This window comes from Sparus aurata, chromosome 2, assembly GCF_900880675.1.
Source record: "Sparus aurata chromosome 2, fSpaAur1.1, whole genome shotgun sequence".
In the NCBI taxonomy this organism is placed as follows: Eukaryota; Metazoa; Chordata; class Actinopteri; order Spariformes; family Sparidae; genus Sparus; species Sparus aurata.
The window spans coordinates 1,769,769-1,784,114 of NC_044188.1; the positions used below are offsets into that span (position 1 = coordinate 1,769,769).

At 47.3% G+C, this 14,346-nt stretch overlaps 1 protein-coding gene across 2 annotated transcripts in view; it reads left to right on the top strand.

Moving 5' to 3' along the window:
- Window positions 1–14,346, top strand: part of exoc3l2b (exocyst complex component 3-like 2b) — a 38,697-nt gene that overhangs the window by 22,092 nt on the left and 2,259 nt on the right. For both annotated transcript variants that reach the window (XM_030397975.1, XM_030397983.1), the window contains exons 4-14: window positions 7,317–7,591; window positions 7,726–7,992; window positions 8,106–8,224; window positions 9,017–9,131; window positions 9,430–9,540; window positions 10,711–10,811; window positions 10,898–11,014; window positions 11,114–11,249; window positions 11,712–11,834; window positions 13,414–13,569; window positions 13,674–13,795. In XM_030397975.1, coding sequence (XP_030253835.1) covers window positions 7,317–7,591; window positions 7,726–7,992; window positions 8,106–8,224; window positions 9,017–9,131; window positions 9,430–9,540; window positions 10,711–10,811; window positions 10,898–11,014; window positions 11,114–11,249; window positions 11,712–11,834; window positions 13,414–13,569; window positions 13,674–13,795 — 1,642 coding nt within the window. The remainder of the gene's footprint in view (window positions 1–7,316; window positions 7,592–7,725; window positions 7,993–8,105; window positions 8,225–9,016; window positions 9,132–9,429; window positions 9,541–10,710; window positions 10,812–10,897; window positions 11,015–11,113; window positions 11,250–11,711; window positions 11,835–13,413; window positions 13,570–13,673; window positions 13,796–14,346) is intronic.

The following is a 14,346-nucleotide window of genomic DNA, read 5'->3' on the forward strand; positions in this document are numbered from 1 at the left end:
GTCCCTCCTGTGGTGCGTTCAGGCGTGTTGTCCCTCCTGTGGTGCGTTCAGGCGTGTTGTCCCTCCTGTGGTGCGTTCAGGCGTGTTGTCCGTCCTGTGGTGCGTTCAGGCGTGTTGTCCCTCCTGTGGTGCGTTCAGGCGTGTTGTCCCTCCTGTGGTGAGTTCAGGCGTGTTGTCCCTCCTGTGGTGAGTTCAGGCGTGTTGTCCCTCCTGTGGTGCGTTCAGGTGTGTTGTCCGTCCTGTGGTGCGTTCAGGTGTGTTGTCCCTCCTGTGGTGCGTTCAGGTGTGTTGTCCGTCCTGTGGTGCGTTCAGGTGTGTTGTCCGTCCTGTGGTGCGTTCAGGTGTGTTGTCCGTCCTGTGGTGCGTTCAGGTGTGTTGTCCCTCCTGTGGTGAGTTCAGGTGTATCGTCCCTCCTGTGGTGAGTTCAGGTGTGTTGTCCCTCCTGTGGTGCGTTCAGGTGTGTTGTCCCTCCTGTGGTGAGTTCAGGTGTGTTGTCCGTCCTGTGGTGCGTTCAGGTGTGTTGTCCCTCCTGTGGTGCGTTCAGGTGTGTTGTCCCTCTTGTGGTGCGTTCAGGTGTGTTGTCCCTCCTGTGGTGCGTTCAGTTGTCCTTCCTGTGGTGCGTTCAGGTGTGTTGTCCGTCCTGTGGTGAGTTCAGGTGTGTTGTTCCTCGTGTGGTGAGTTCAGGTGTGTTGTCCGTCCTGTGGTGAGTTCAGGTGTGTTGTCCGTCGTGTGGTGAGTTCAGGTGTGTTGTCCGTCCTGTGGTGAGTTCAGGTGTGTTGTCCGTCGTGTGGTGAGTTCAGGTGTGTTGTCCGTCCTGTGGTGAGTTCAGGTGTGTCGTCCGTCCTGTGGTGCGTTCAGGTGTGTCGTCCGTCCTGTGGTGAGTTCAGGTGTATCTTCCCTCCTGTGGTGCGTTCAGGTGACCTCAGTTTGACTCTGTGCTGCTACTGATTGTTGTTTCATGCATTCTGCCTCTCATGGCGGCGTGCAGAGCTCACAGATTATCATCACTCTCTTCTTCTTCACGGTGGGTGAAGAGAAGCGTTTTCATCCTCCTTCACTCTGTGATGATTATCAGGAGATGGTCGTGTTCTCTGTGCCATCGCTTAATAAATCTCAATGCAGCGGTTCTGACATCATCAGTACCTGAGGAAGTCCATGTGTGGAGGTAAATGTTCTGTTATGTGAAAGAGCAGAAGAACAAAGACGACTTGTTCTGTAACTCAGACTGTTTAGACGTGCTGAAACACACGCTGAAGACACTCGACCCGACCCACAAACAAATCACTTGTTCTGTTGTTAACGGCCCAACTTTGCACCAGACCCAGTGGTTAGACGGTTCTTTGTTGTACAGAACATGTGGTTCCACAGCTGGGATGTTCTGCGGTTTAGACGGCCCCCATAGACAGGAACAGTTGTTATGAAATCAAATACTTGTTGGAGCTTCTGTTTAGAGAAACTCTCATCTGTGTGTGTGTGTGTGTGTGTGTGTGTGTGTGTGTGTGTATGTGCGCGCGTCTGTGTGTGTGTGTGTGTGTGTGTGTGTGTGTGTGCTGCAGACGTTTATTTTGTTTTTGCTTAAAAATAAGTGATTTTTTGCATCTGCTGCCAACAGTAATCTGATTACTGTTACTTACATTTAACATCAGATACTTTAAGGCTTTTACTCGAGTACTTTTCATATGTTTGAGTTTCACTCGTACCAAAGTAATCTTTAATCACGTGTCTTTGCTCTGACCTGAGTTGGACAGCGGTGCATGTGAGGAGGATCACTGATAGGCTGACCGCTGCCCTTCATTCTCACCAGGTCCGCTCTGATTGGTTGACTCACACTGACTAAACACATAACAGTGAATGCATTTTGCAAAAGTTTGTGTTCTCAAAACTTTTCACCCGAACATCAAACTGTGGTTCCTCAGTCTGCTTGGAGACGAGCTGAAGACGACGTGTCCTCCACGCCGCTGACCTCCACATGACCGTGAGGCTGGAACAGACTCAGCGACCTGTTGAACAGCGTCGTTTCAGTTACATAACCACAGAGCCGATAAGAGGCTCGTGTTCAGGCCCGTCAGGACCCGTCAACGATCAGCACGTCCTCCTGAACGGCCATAAAACTGTTAGTGGGCAGATATCAGCTGCTGGAGGACTTCCTGTCACAGACCGCGGCTGACGCTTCACGCCGCTGATAGTCAGTTATTATTAGACGATTCTAAAGCAGCTTCGCTCTGACGTACACACTCGAGTGAGGAGAGAGAAATAACAAACATGTTGGTTTGTTCAGACACCAGCAGAATCAGCAGGACTGAATCATTTCTTGCTGTGAAAATGAAAATTGTTGCGCAAATATGATGAATCACACGAATCTTGAGTCATATCACGATCATAACATCTGTCAAACTGATCTCTGTCAGATTTGTTTATAATGTCGTGCAGCCGGATGAGTTCATGTGTCTGTGTGAAGAATTCACCCTGAAGAAGTCAAGAAGCAGAATCACTGGAGAGAAAACAGATTGAAATGTCAGAGGAAACTTGATCCAGCTGTGCAAGCTGCAGGACAATCCTCCACTTATTACTTATTAAATATTCTGTCATGAGAGGACGGAGCAGGGAAGAACCAGAGAGAGAACCAGAACCACAGCGACCCGCAGGAGAAACTCTGCAGACATCACTGAACCAAAAGAGCTGAGAGGAGAAAAATGTGGAAGAGGAGCTCCGATTACACCCAGACAATACTGCCACTGTTCACACACACACACACACACACACACACACACACACACACACACACACGTCATGTATTTTAAAGGTACATATAAAAGCCTCTCTCTCCTCCAGGTGTCTCTGAGCAGGTAAAATGTGAGATTTCCCGACTCAGCAGTGTCTTCAGTTTCACACTGAGAGTCACAGAGTTCTGTACTCCAGTAAAGTAATAGATTACAGGCTCTGACATGTACTCAGAGTATCAGAGTAAAAAGTCTCCCTCTGAAGGACATTTGTGGTCAAAGCTAACTGAAGCTCACGTCATATTAATAGAATTCAAAGACTATTAAAGTTAAAGGTAGAATCAGTAGGATTTGTCCCAGCTGTTCCTGAACGCACCACAAAGACAGTTGATTGTTGAGTCTCATTCCCAGGACGTCAAATAGACACATGTTGGGTTGGTAAAGCGTCCCGAGCAGCAACAAAGAGAGAAAATCAGAAACTCTCTGCAGATACGAGACACTAACACGCCTTTTCTCCACATTCCAGTCTCCCTCTCTGTCTGTTTACGCCTTCTTACGGCTTTTACGTCTTTGTCTCGTCTCGCTGCGTCTGCCGTGCGTGATGAGCTCTGATTGGTCCACATCAGTCTGCTGATGCTGGGAAATAACAAGAATCCAGAATTCACCTCAGATGCATCAAACTAAAGTAACGAGGCTGTTCTGAAGCTGTGAGGAGGAGAAAGTTCACATGTAGAGAGGAGAAGTCACACAGATACTCAGAGTACACAGACAGGAAACATGTACTGAAGGAGAGTAACTAAGTAGTTGTACTCAGTATCCCACATCAATACTGAAACTTCAGATGTCACATCAACATGAAGTCAAACATCTGTAGAAACTGAAGCTGATGAGCCAGATGTTTGACCTGGTGGAGACCAAACCAGAGTCCATTCAGTCCCTGAATCTGAAGTTTTTGTGGTTAGACCCCCAGAATCCTCCCAATGCTCTGCTCTTGGTCTTGGTTCTGGTGGTTCTGGTGGTTTTGGCGGTGTTGGTTGTGGTTTGAGGAATTGGGTGGGGGTGGGCGGGGCATCGTCCACCCAGCTGGAAGAGATTTCCTCTGAATGTTGAAGCTGAACAATAAGAGCTGTGTTTCTGAGTGGAGGGGCACCAACATGATGTATATGATGTGTGTGTGTGTGTGTGTGTGTGTTGTTATAGGTGTGTTTTATGAGCTCCAGTGTCGTCTGGTTTAAAGGTGCTCAAAGTGCTGATGAATCACCTTACAGTGGACACACCCTGAGTGTGTGTGTCTGTCTGTGTGTGTGTGTGTGTGTGTGTGTGTGTGTGTGTGTTACGACCTCTCCCCAGTGGTCTTATTAAAACTGACCTCCGCTCTGTTTCGCTGGTCTGTCAGTCCGAGTGTGTTTTCTGAACAGATTTGTGTTCAAATAAGAATAATAAAAGTGTAATGACACCAGATATCAACCAACGTTGATTCATGTGAGGAGCAGGACAGACAGACTCCATGTTTCTACTGAACGACAGAAGTAAGTTCATGTAGAACATTTGCTGAATTAACAAGAAGGTCCAAATAATGCAGAATGAGTCAGAGACAGAGTTTCACAGAGTTTATAAAGTGTCTCCAACTCAACAACTCACTAAACTGACACATTTGTTAAGGGAGTCTGGGGACTTTCTCCACGGGGACAAAGAAGTAGCCTATATTGTTACTGTTTAGTGTCTTTGTAACATGTGACATGTTTAGATCAATAACATGTTTCTTCTTTCATAAATGGAGTGTAAATGGTGAAATCAGTGTAAACAGTGTGTTCAAACAGCTGATCAATGTTGGCAGGTAAGACTTTAGCACTTTAGACACAGAAGCAGACAGGCTGGTACAGACATGCTGCCACAAACTGACACTTTTTACAAGGACAAACAACTTCAGCTGAAAGATTTAATTCTGAATTTACAACAACGACACAATGAGTTACAATCTGTCAGAGACACAGTTTCACTACATTATAGAGTTTGTTTTAACTCAACAACTCTTAAAATCACTACATTTGTTAATCGAGTCTGGTGACGATGTGTTGTTGTTAACCTGTGATCCGATCACTCAGGTGGATGTTGACAGCAGGTCTGAACCGGGCCTGAAAGGAGAGTTAACAAGCTGAGGCTTCAGCCGGTCAGGCAGAGAAGATGCGCACACACTTCCTGACAGCAGCTTTACTCCTGAATCTGAACTGTGAGGATGTGCAGGCTGTAATACTGTGACCTCTGACCTCTGCTCCGCTCTGCTGCAGGAACTAAACTGCTGAAACAAACATGTAACATGAAGACTGAAATAAGTTCAAAGCTGAGATGTTCCCTCACATTGTTCTGTTTGTAGAGATCATCTTCCTCTGGGCTGTCACTGTGTGTGTGTGTGTGTGTGTGTGTTTCTCTTCCTCTGTCGGCACTGAGGTGGACGAACGAGGCAACATCTGGAGGCTTCACATCCTCACTTGCTCTCACTGATACCCACACACACAAACAGAAAGCAGCCCTGCGCCTTACAGAAAGCTTTTATTTTGAAAGTGTAGCCCTGAAGAAGCTCTCCTGTGATGCAGCAGTTGAAGCAGGAGGTGGCATCACTTCCTGTCCATACTTCCTGATGTGACAGTGATTATTATCTGGCTGCTGTGATGAATAACTGAGTCATATTTCCCCTCTAAATATTCTGCGTCATTTCTGTTTCTGTAAACTGTATTTAATGATGTTTTTCTTCAAACTCATCTCATCAGATGTGTTGTTATCTGAAACATATTGATCTGACTCAGTGTGACTTCCCCTCTCTGAAGAGATCCTCGTCTCTGATGTTCATCCAGAATAAACATCCATAATCCATTTAGAAATCAGAGACAAAAGACCATTCAGATCTCCCCTGAGAATCTTCCTGTTTAACTTTTCTTCAGTATTAAACTGATCCGGTGACAGTTGTCAGTACGTCCACGAGTTCACTGCAAACAGGAGCTGCCGACCGCTAATTGGGCACGTTTTGAATAAAGATTATTTGCTGACATTTTCAGCAGGTTAGCAGCTAGAAGTAGCTCTGCGGACAGCACAGGGTTGCAGCTACTGATTATATTCACCATGAATCGTTTTGTCTATAAAATCAAAACAAATGTGAAAAACACTCATCAGAACTTCCCAGGGTCCACTTAGACATCATAGAAACAAGACGCTTCTGACTGCAGAACTCTGAATATCTTAATGTTTTTATGTTTTCTTCAGTATTAAAGTGATCCACGGGGGAGCCGTTTAGCTCAGTTGGTAGAGCAGCGTCCCATGTACAGAGGCTGCGTCCTCACTGCAGTGGCCCCGGGTTCGAGTCCCGGCCTGGGTCCCTTTGCTGCGTGTCACTCCCCCTCTCTCTTGTCCTGTTTCCTGTTATATCTTCAGCTGTTCTGTCAATAAAGGCCAAAAAATATGCTATATACTTAAGTGATCCACAAGTTCACTGCAATCAGGAGCTGGTTCAGTGCACTTTATAATCATACTGGTTCTCAAATAGGCCGATATGTTTGTGTTTCCATCCACCAAACGAGCTACAACATTTCTGTCAACCTCAATTTTACACAATTTCATCAAACTTCAGAACCGGCTATGATAAACTCTGAGGAGAGTCATCATTTGTTTGGTGCGGATGAGTCGTGACTCCTCTGACAGCTCTATGATCTCAGCCTGCTCCCTCTAAATGTCCATCTGATGGCTGTGACATCATCTGCTGACATCACAGCCCTGACAGTTTGAGAGGATCCTCCCTGAACAGCTTCAGTAAACACTGACCTCAGACCAGCCTTGCTGTCCCTGGAGGACTACAGAGTAAACTCACTGGATGTTATCATAGCACAGAACACGTTCCTGTCATTTTCACGCCCAGCGTAGATGATAATGTACGTGCACTCGCCTTAAAACGAGGTGTGGTCAAGCATCGTTACGTTGAGTCAGCAGGTAGTGACCGTGCTGCAGACCAGGAGAGGCTGCGTTCAGTCAGTGAGGTCACTGCAACAAGATGTAGTTATAAACTCGACAGGACAGATGAAACTCTCCAGAGGAAACTGAAATGTAACTTTGAATATTATGAGTCAGCTCTGATGGAGCTCAGGATTTACACACACAAACACACACACGCTGCAGCTTTCAACCAAACAAAAAGGCAAAAAGTTTCTCATACAGCTGTCATGAATATTTAGCTCTGATCTGTTTCCCTGAAGTCGAGGACCGATCAGTGATTCTGTGGGAACCTCCGTCCCTCCGTCTCCCTGAGGGCTGCTTTGATGTTCGAATCAAACGAACCACCTCCAGAGTGCTGTGGCTCAGCAGTGGGTGTTGTGGGTGCTGAAGTTTTCCTTTTGATGAGCAGCTGTTAATGCTAATCAGTCAGAATGAAGAGCTTTCTTTGTGGAGAGTCTGACCTCTGAGGTCTCTGAAGGTTTCACAATGACCGCAGAGATTTTGTCCAGCGGTTAGAGAAGAACCAGAGTGTAGAAACATTCTGTTCCAAGTGAAAGTCCTTCTTTAGCATCAAAATCATCCGAATAATGACTCTGTTGATTGGCTTTCTTCCAGTCCTGGAAATCCTGCAGCTGGTGAAGAAGCGGGACCTGGTTCTGGCCGATACTCACATCCTGGAGTTGGAGCAGGAGTGTAACGAGTCCGCCGCGGCAGACCGTGGCGCAGCGCCGCAGACGGAGGATGCAAGCTCGAGCATGAAAGATGGCGGGCGGAGGAAGGCGAAGGACGTGGAGCTGCTGTACGAGGAGCTGCAGAAGGAGCTGTGGGCCGTCGTCAGGGAGTCTCTGCGCTCCCCGACAGCCGGGCCGAACCTGGGCCTGGTGGTTCAGGTGAGTGCTGAACAGCAAGGAAGGGAAATCAAAGTAGTACTTCAAATGACATAAATCTATAAATAAAGAGAGTAGATGTCGTCAGTTGGGGCTCAGGTGTTTGTGACCTCACCTGTCGGACTTCCTGCGTGCAGGTGCTGCAGCATGAGGAGCAGGTCGATAAGGACTGGGCCCTCAGTGAGACAGTGGTGCCTGGCGGCCCAAGGCCTCGTCGTCTGAAGCAGAGGTGGAAGGAGGCGGTGGAGGAGGCTGCAGACGGCTCTCTGCCTCAGAGAGCAGAGTTCACAGCCGGAGAACTGGACCGGTACCTGGACCGCCTCCGGGCCCGGGTGGTGGAGGACTTGGGGGCCGCAAAGAGGAACGTGGTGTCCATTTACCCTGACCAGTACGAGCCCTTCCAGGTGAGAACATACCTGGAATCTGAGCGGATAAGGCTCATTAGTTTTAACATTCACCAGCTGCTCAGCTCTTCATCCTTCAGTTCATCTTTAACCTTCGACCTTCGTCCCGTCAGGTGTACGTGCAGAGCTACCACCAGGCGGTTGCTCGGCGACTGCAGGCCATCACTGACAACCAGCTGGAGATCACCGACATCTACTCTCTGCTGGACTGGCTGCACAACATATACAACAGGTACACAGACAGAGACGGTGCGATCCAATCAGACGGCAGCAGAGTCCTGTACAGTGTCGCCATTCTTATTGATTTATCTGAAGCCTTCCATGATGTAAATCACTGATCAGAAATCTTGTTGGTGGGCTGTAAATGATCTCAGTGGCAGACATGTTAATGAGCTGACCTGAAGTCTGTCTCTCAGCCGACTTCGCTGTTCATGAAGATGAATGAAGAACAATGTGATCAAATCTCCAGGACAGAAATAAATAAGAGTCTCTCTCTTTCTGGCTCACTGGCTGCTGCATACACATAACAATCAGCGAGTCTTTTGCCCAAAGTCTTCAGCCTGATATTAACGTGATGGTTGTTTATCTTTTGCTCTCTTCATCACTCCCTCTCTCTCTTTAGGTCACTCTTTTTCATCAACAGGAAGCAGACAACTCGACTCTGTTCTTTCATAAACAACGAGAATGATCCCTGTAGCATCCTGATGTTAATAAGGTCTCCTCAGGGATCTATTGTCCTTGAATAAAGTGATAAAAAGACTAAAGATTCAAGAGCAAATCATTTGTATGAAAAGAAGTTTAGATTGGAATATAAATGGTTATAAAAACAGCATGAACAGAGTTTTTTTATCAGCCATGTTGTCTAATAAGCCTGAGCAGCCCTGAAAACATGGAGCCAGGACTTCTTCTACGCCCTGAACTGGGTTTAGTCTCCGGTTCCTTAGTTCCTTTATAGGTTCTCGGGCCCCTGAGAGACTTCCTGTGAGAATACGTGACGTTATGTTTTGTGTGTGTGTTGTTTCAGAGACGTTCTGGGGACGGTGTGTATCACAAGTCCGTTCAGCCGCTCTGAGCTCTGTCCTCTGCTGCCGTCAGAGACCGTGGACCGGCTGGAGCTGGACTGTCTCAACTCTGTCCGGGTGAGAAAGAAATCCAAACCACACCATAAAGAAATTAACGAGGGGGCAAAGACAGAAGGAGAAACACTTTTTTGGATTGTGTCTTTAAAATGTTAAATGTTGAAAACGACTGTCATTGAACGCAACACCTGATAAATTCTATCAGGTGTTAGCATGATGCTAGAGGCTACACAGCACCTGGCCTGCTTGTCTCTGATTGGCTGAAGCAGTAGAGGATGTGTCTGACCAGGAGGACGTCAGGTAACTTGTGTTGAATGTGAGGTGCATTTGTTTTGACCCCCGGCGTCTCCCTGATCAGGCCAAAGTGACCACGGAGCTGAGTCAAGTCCTGGACGAGGAGGAGAGGAGGTGGATGGAGTCGCTGCACATCGAGGAGTACCAGATTACTCTGGCCAAGACCGTCATACAGGTACAGACCCACCCCCGTCCCTGTTACCACGGTTACTGCAGGTGTGTTTCCTGTCAGTTTAAATAAAGATTATTGAATCAGAGTGTTGCATAACGCTGTGTTTTATAAACTGATTGTTTTCTGAGTGTTTCCTTCAACCACAGCCAAAGTCAACACCAAACACTTCCTCAACACACACACATACTCATACACACACACACCACACCTAACACACACACACACACACACACACACACACACACACATACACAAACACCATCTGGTGCCCTCTAGTGGTCAAAGGAAAAATAACATGAGGCTCACACAGGGACAGTTTGTCCTTAAATGCATCATTATTAAAATGACAAATATAACAAAAGAACATTTATTAAAGCTCCTCAACACTTCCTGTACAAATGTTTCATATTAAAAGCCTCCCAGAAGCTCATCAGTCAGAATGCTTCTCTTCCTGGTCGGCTTTTATTGTGAAACAGTCTCGAGTGTCGCTGACAGAGAATCTTTTATTTGACAGTTTATGTTCTCTAAACAGTTTTTAAATGCTGATATGTTGATGAGTCGTCTCAGATCAGCATCGTGCTCTGACAAAATATAACAAGTAACTACTCATCTTGTTACAGTTCATATTAAAAAGTGATAATGTAACGTCACAATATCTGTAATAATGTGAAGAATTAATAAATATTGTTACAATACAAACGATTCTGTTTTAACATGAACAGTTTGTTCGTTGTTGTTCTGTGTGAAATGTTAATAATTAGTAATAAAGTGAAAATATCCTTTTTATATTAAATTAATGAATTATCACATTTGAAGTTGTTTATTTAACGACAAATGTTTTCACTAATAACAAGAAAAGTGATATAAAATATAGTGTGTAATGTTAGTGTTTGATGTGTTTGTATTTTGTTATAACAGAAAACAAAACATGAGCATGAAACTTCACATTTAATGTGATATAAAGTCAAAATATGTAATTATAACATCTGACAACATCAAATGTTTGTATGTAATAAAATGAGATTATCTTGTTATCACAGTATTTGATGTGACGTGTATGTGATGAAGCCTGAGGCTGCTGCTGGGTCTCTGTTCTACATGTTCTACATGTTCTGGGTCCAAATGGGTTGAAGTCATGAGTGTGTAGAATAAATCCTGCTTCTGTTGTTTCAGAGGCTGCAGGTGGATCTGGAGCGCTCGGCCTCCATCAACAGCAGTCTGGGCTCAAGAGTGGCTCAGTGCAGCCTCAACGGCCTGGCCGACTTCCTCTTCAGGTACCAGCAGGTGTTGAAGCTGCTTGTGAAGGTCGATGGTGGCGGATCTGGTTCTGATTCTTCTGTCTGTCGCTCTCTTGTCTCAGTTTCCAGCGTAAAGTCGAGATGTTTCATGAGGGGATGCAGAGCGGCATGTTCGGAGACAACGAGGACGGATACGTGTCCAAAACCATCGCACTGGTCAACTGCTGCCCTCCGCTCAGGTACCGACACACAGATACTTTAAGACTTTTACTCGAGTACGGGTGATTTTCAGATTAGTGACTACCTTGTACTTTTATTGTGCGTGTGCGTGTGTGCAGAGGCTTCGTGCAGCGCTGTGCTCAGTGCGACCCGGCGGTCAGCGAGGACTCTCTGCGTCGAGCCAACAAAGCTCTGGATCACATCGTGCAGCAGGGAGTCAGAGTGCTGTCTGAACGCCTGTACCTGCACATCAGGGTAACACACACATGCACGCACACACACACACACACACACACCCACGACACACAGAAACATGTTGACAATAAGCTCTGAGTGTTTGTCCTCCTCTCTTCACCTTCTCCTCTCTTGTGTTGGCGTCGCTCCTCTGTTGTCTCTGTGTCAATAAAGCTTTTTGAATTCAATTTAATTTTTAACTTTTGTTTATTCTCTGAAATGTTGAAACACTCAAAGGGCGAGAGAGAGAGCTATGAACATCATGTGGTTACAGTTCAGATTACAGTCTTTAGATCTGTGTTGTTCATCGTTAGATTCATTTAGTTTAGGTTCAGTGAGGTCGTGTTTTATGAGGTAAAGTATTATCGTACTTTAGATTTGCAATGGAAAATAAAAAAAACAATAAAAAGAAATCTACATAGAAACTTATCTCGTCTGTGTGTGTGTGTGTGTGTCTGTGTGTGTGTGTGTGTGTGTGTCCAGCCATTCTTCGAGCGTCTGGTGAAGAGGAAGTGGCTGAGTAACGCTGAGCCATACGAGCAGATCGAAGCTCTCATCAAAGAACACTTCAAGAAATACTGCAGGATGGACAGTCCACCATACCAGGTAACAATCAGGGGACGGGACAGCAGAGTGTGTAGACAGCAGTGTGTGGACAGCAGAGTGTGTGGACAGCAGTGTGTGGACAGCAGAGTGTGTGGACAGCAGTGTGTGGACAGCAGTGTGTGTGGACAGCAGTGTGTGGACAGCAGTGTGTGGACAGCAGTGTGTGGACAGCAGTGTGTGGACAGCAGTGTGTGTGGACAGCAGTGTGTGGACAGCAGTGTGTGTGGACAGCAGTGTGTGGACAGCAGTGTGTGTGGACAGCAGTGTGTGTGGACAGCAGAGTGTGGACAGCAGTGTGTGGACAGCAGAGTGTGGACAGCAGTGTGTGGACAGCAGTGTGTGGACAGCAGTGTGTGTGGACAGCAGTGTGTGGACAGCAGTGTGTGTGGACAGCAGAGTGTGGACAGCAGTGTGTGGACAGCAGGTGTGTGGACAGCAGTGTGTGGACAGCAGAGTGGATGTGGACAGCAGTGTGTGGACAGCAGTGTGTGTGGAGGACAGCAGTGTGTGGACAGCAGTGTGTGGACAGCAGAGTGTGTGGACAGCAGTGTGTGTGGACAGCAGTGTGTGTGGACAGCAGTGTGTGGACAGCAGAGTGTGTGGACAGCAGTGTGTGTGGACAGCAGTGTGTGTGGACAGCAGAGTGTGTGGACAGCAGTGTGTTGGACAGCAGAGTGTGTGGACAAGCAGTGTGTGTGGACAGCAGAGTGTGTGGACAGCAGTGTGTGTGGACAGCAGTGTGTGGACAAGCAGGTGTGTGGACAGCAGAGTTGTGGACAGCAGTGTGTGTGGACAGCAGTGTGTGGACAGCAGAGTGTGTGACAGCAGTGTGTGTGGACAACAGTGTGTGGACAGCAGAGTGTGTGGACAGCAGTGTGTGTGGGTACAGCAGTGTGGTGGACAACAGTGTGTGGACAGCAGAGTGTGTGGACAGCAGTGTGTGGACCACAGTGTGTGGACAAGCAGGAGTTGGACAGCAGTGTGTGTGGGCAGCAGTGTGGTGGACAGCAGTGTGTGGACAGCAGTGTGTGTGGACAGCAGTGTGGTGGGACAGCAGTGTGTGGACAGCAGTGTGTGGGACAGCAGTGTGTGTGGACAGCAGAGTTGTGGACAGCAGTGTGTGACAGCAGTGTGTGGACAGCAGTGTGTGGACAGCAGTGTGTGTGGACAGCAGTGTGTGGACAGCAGTGTGTGGACAGCAGTGTGTGGACAGCAGTGTGTGTGGACAGCAGTGTGTGGACAGCAGTGTGTGGACAGCAGTGTGTGGACAGCAGAGTGTGTGGACAGCAGTGTGTGTGGACAGCAGTGTGTGGGACAGCAGTGTGTGGACAGCAGGTGGGTGGAACAGCAGTGTGTGTGGACAGCAGTGGGTGGACAGCAAGTGTGTGGACAGCAGTGTGTGGACAGCAGTGTGTGGGACAGCAGTAGTGTGTGGACAGCAGTGTGTGGACAGCAGTGTGTGTGGACAGCAGTGTGTGGACAGCAGTGTGTGTGGACAGCAGTGTGTGGACAGCAGTGTGTGGACAGCAGAGTGTGGACAGCAGTGCACTCTGGTCTCTAACCTGTCTGTGTGTCTCAGGTCCTGGTGGCTGAGGTCCACCGGCGGGTGGTGATGGAGTATCTCCGCTCCGTCATGAGAGGAAGAATCATCTGCACCTCCATGAAGATGAGGAAGAGGATGGCCGGCCGGCTCAGAGACGAAGGCAAACAGATCAAAGTCCTCTTCAAAGATCTGGTCAGTCTCACGTTATCTCATCATGTACCTGAAGGCAGGAGCACCACCTCCACCTTCACCTCCACCTCCACCTGTAGCTGACTGTCTGTGTGTCTGTCCCACAGGAGTCACCGTCCAGCTGGTTGGACGGCGCTCTGTCTCATATCTCAGAGATCATCCAGCTGGAGGACGTCCCCTCCATCCAGATGGAGGTCGGAGTTCTGGTCCGAGAGTTTCCAGACGTCAGGTACCAACCAATCAAACGCCTCTTCTTCTTCTTCTTCCTGTATTTTTTTTACCAACACAAATAAATAAAAATTAATTAATGAGCTGAGAGCCTCATCGATGAACAAAAAGTAAACGATGCGTCGGATGAATTAACAGATTCTGATTTAATGGAGCAGAAACAGAAAAACCATCATCAGGTGTCGCCTGTGTGTGTGTGTGTGTGTGTGTGTGTGTGTGTGTGTGTGTGTGTGTGTGTGTGTGTGGCTAAAGACAAAGCATTAACACATAATCACTTTCCTTCCTCTCATGGTGACATGACTGCTGGGAAATTTCACCTTTAACCCACTGAGCCTGTGTGTGTGTGTGCGTGTGTGTGTGCGTGTGTGTGTGTGTGTGTGAGAGTGTGTGTGTGTGTGTGTGTGTGTGTGTGTGTGTGTGTGTGTGTGTGTGTGTGAGAGTGTGTGTGTGTGTGTGTGAGAGTGTGTGTGTGTGTGTGTCTATATACGGTCCTGTACTCTTGTTATTGTTCTCCTTTTAGCCGTATGGATTATTTTTACCTCCACACTGAGG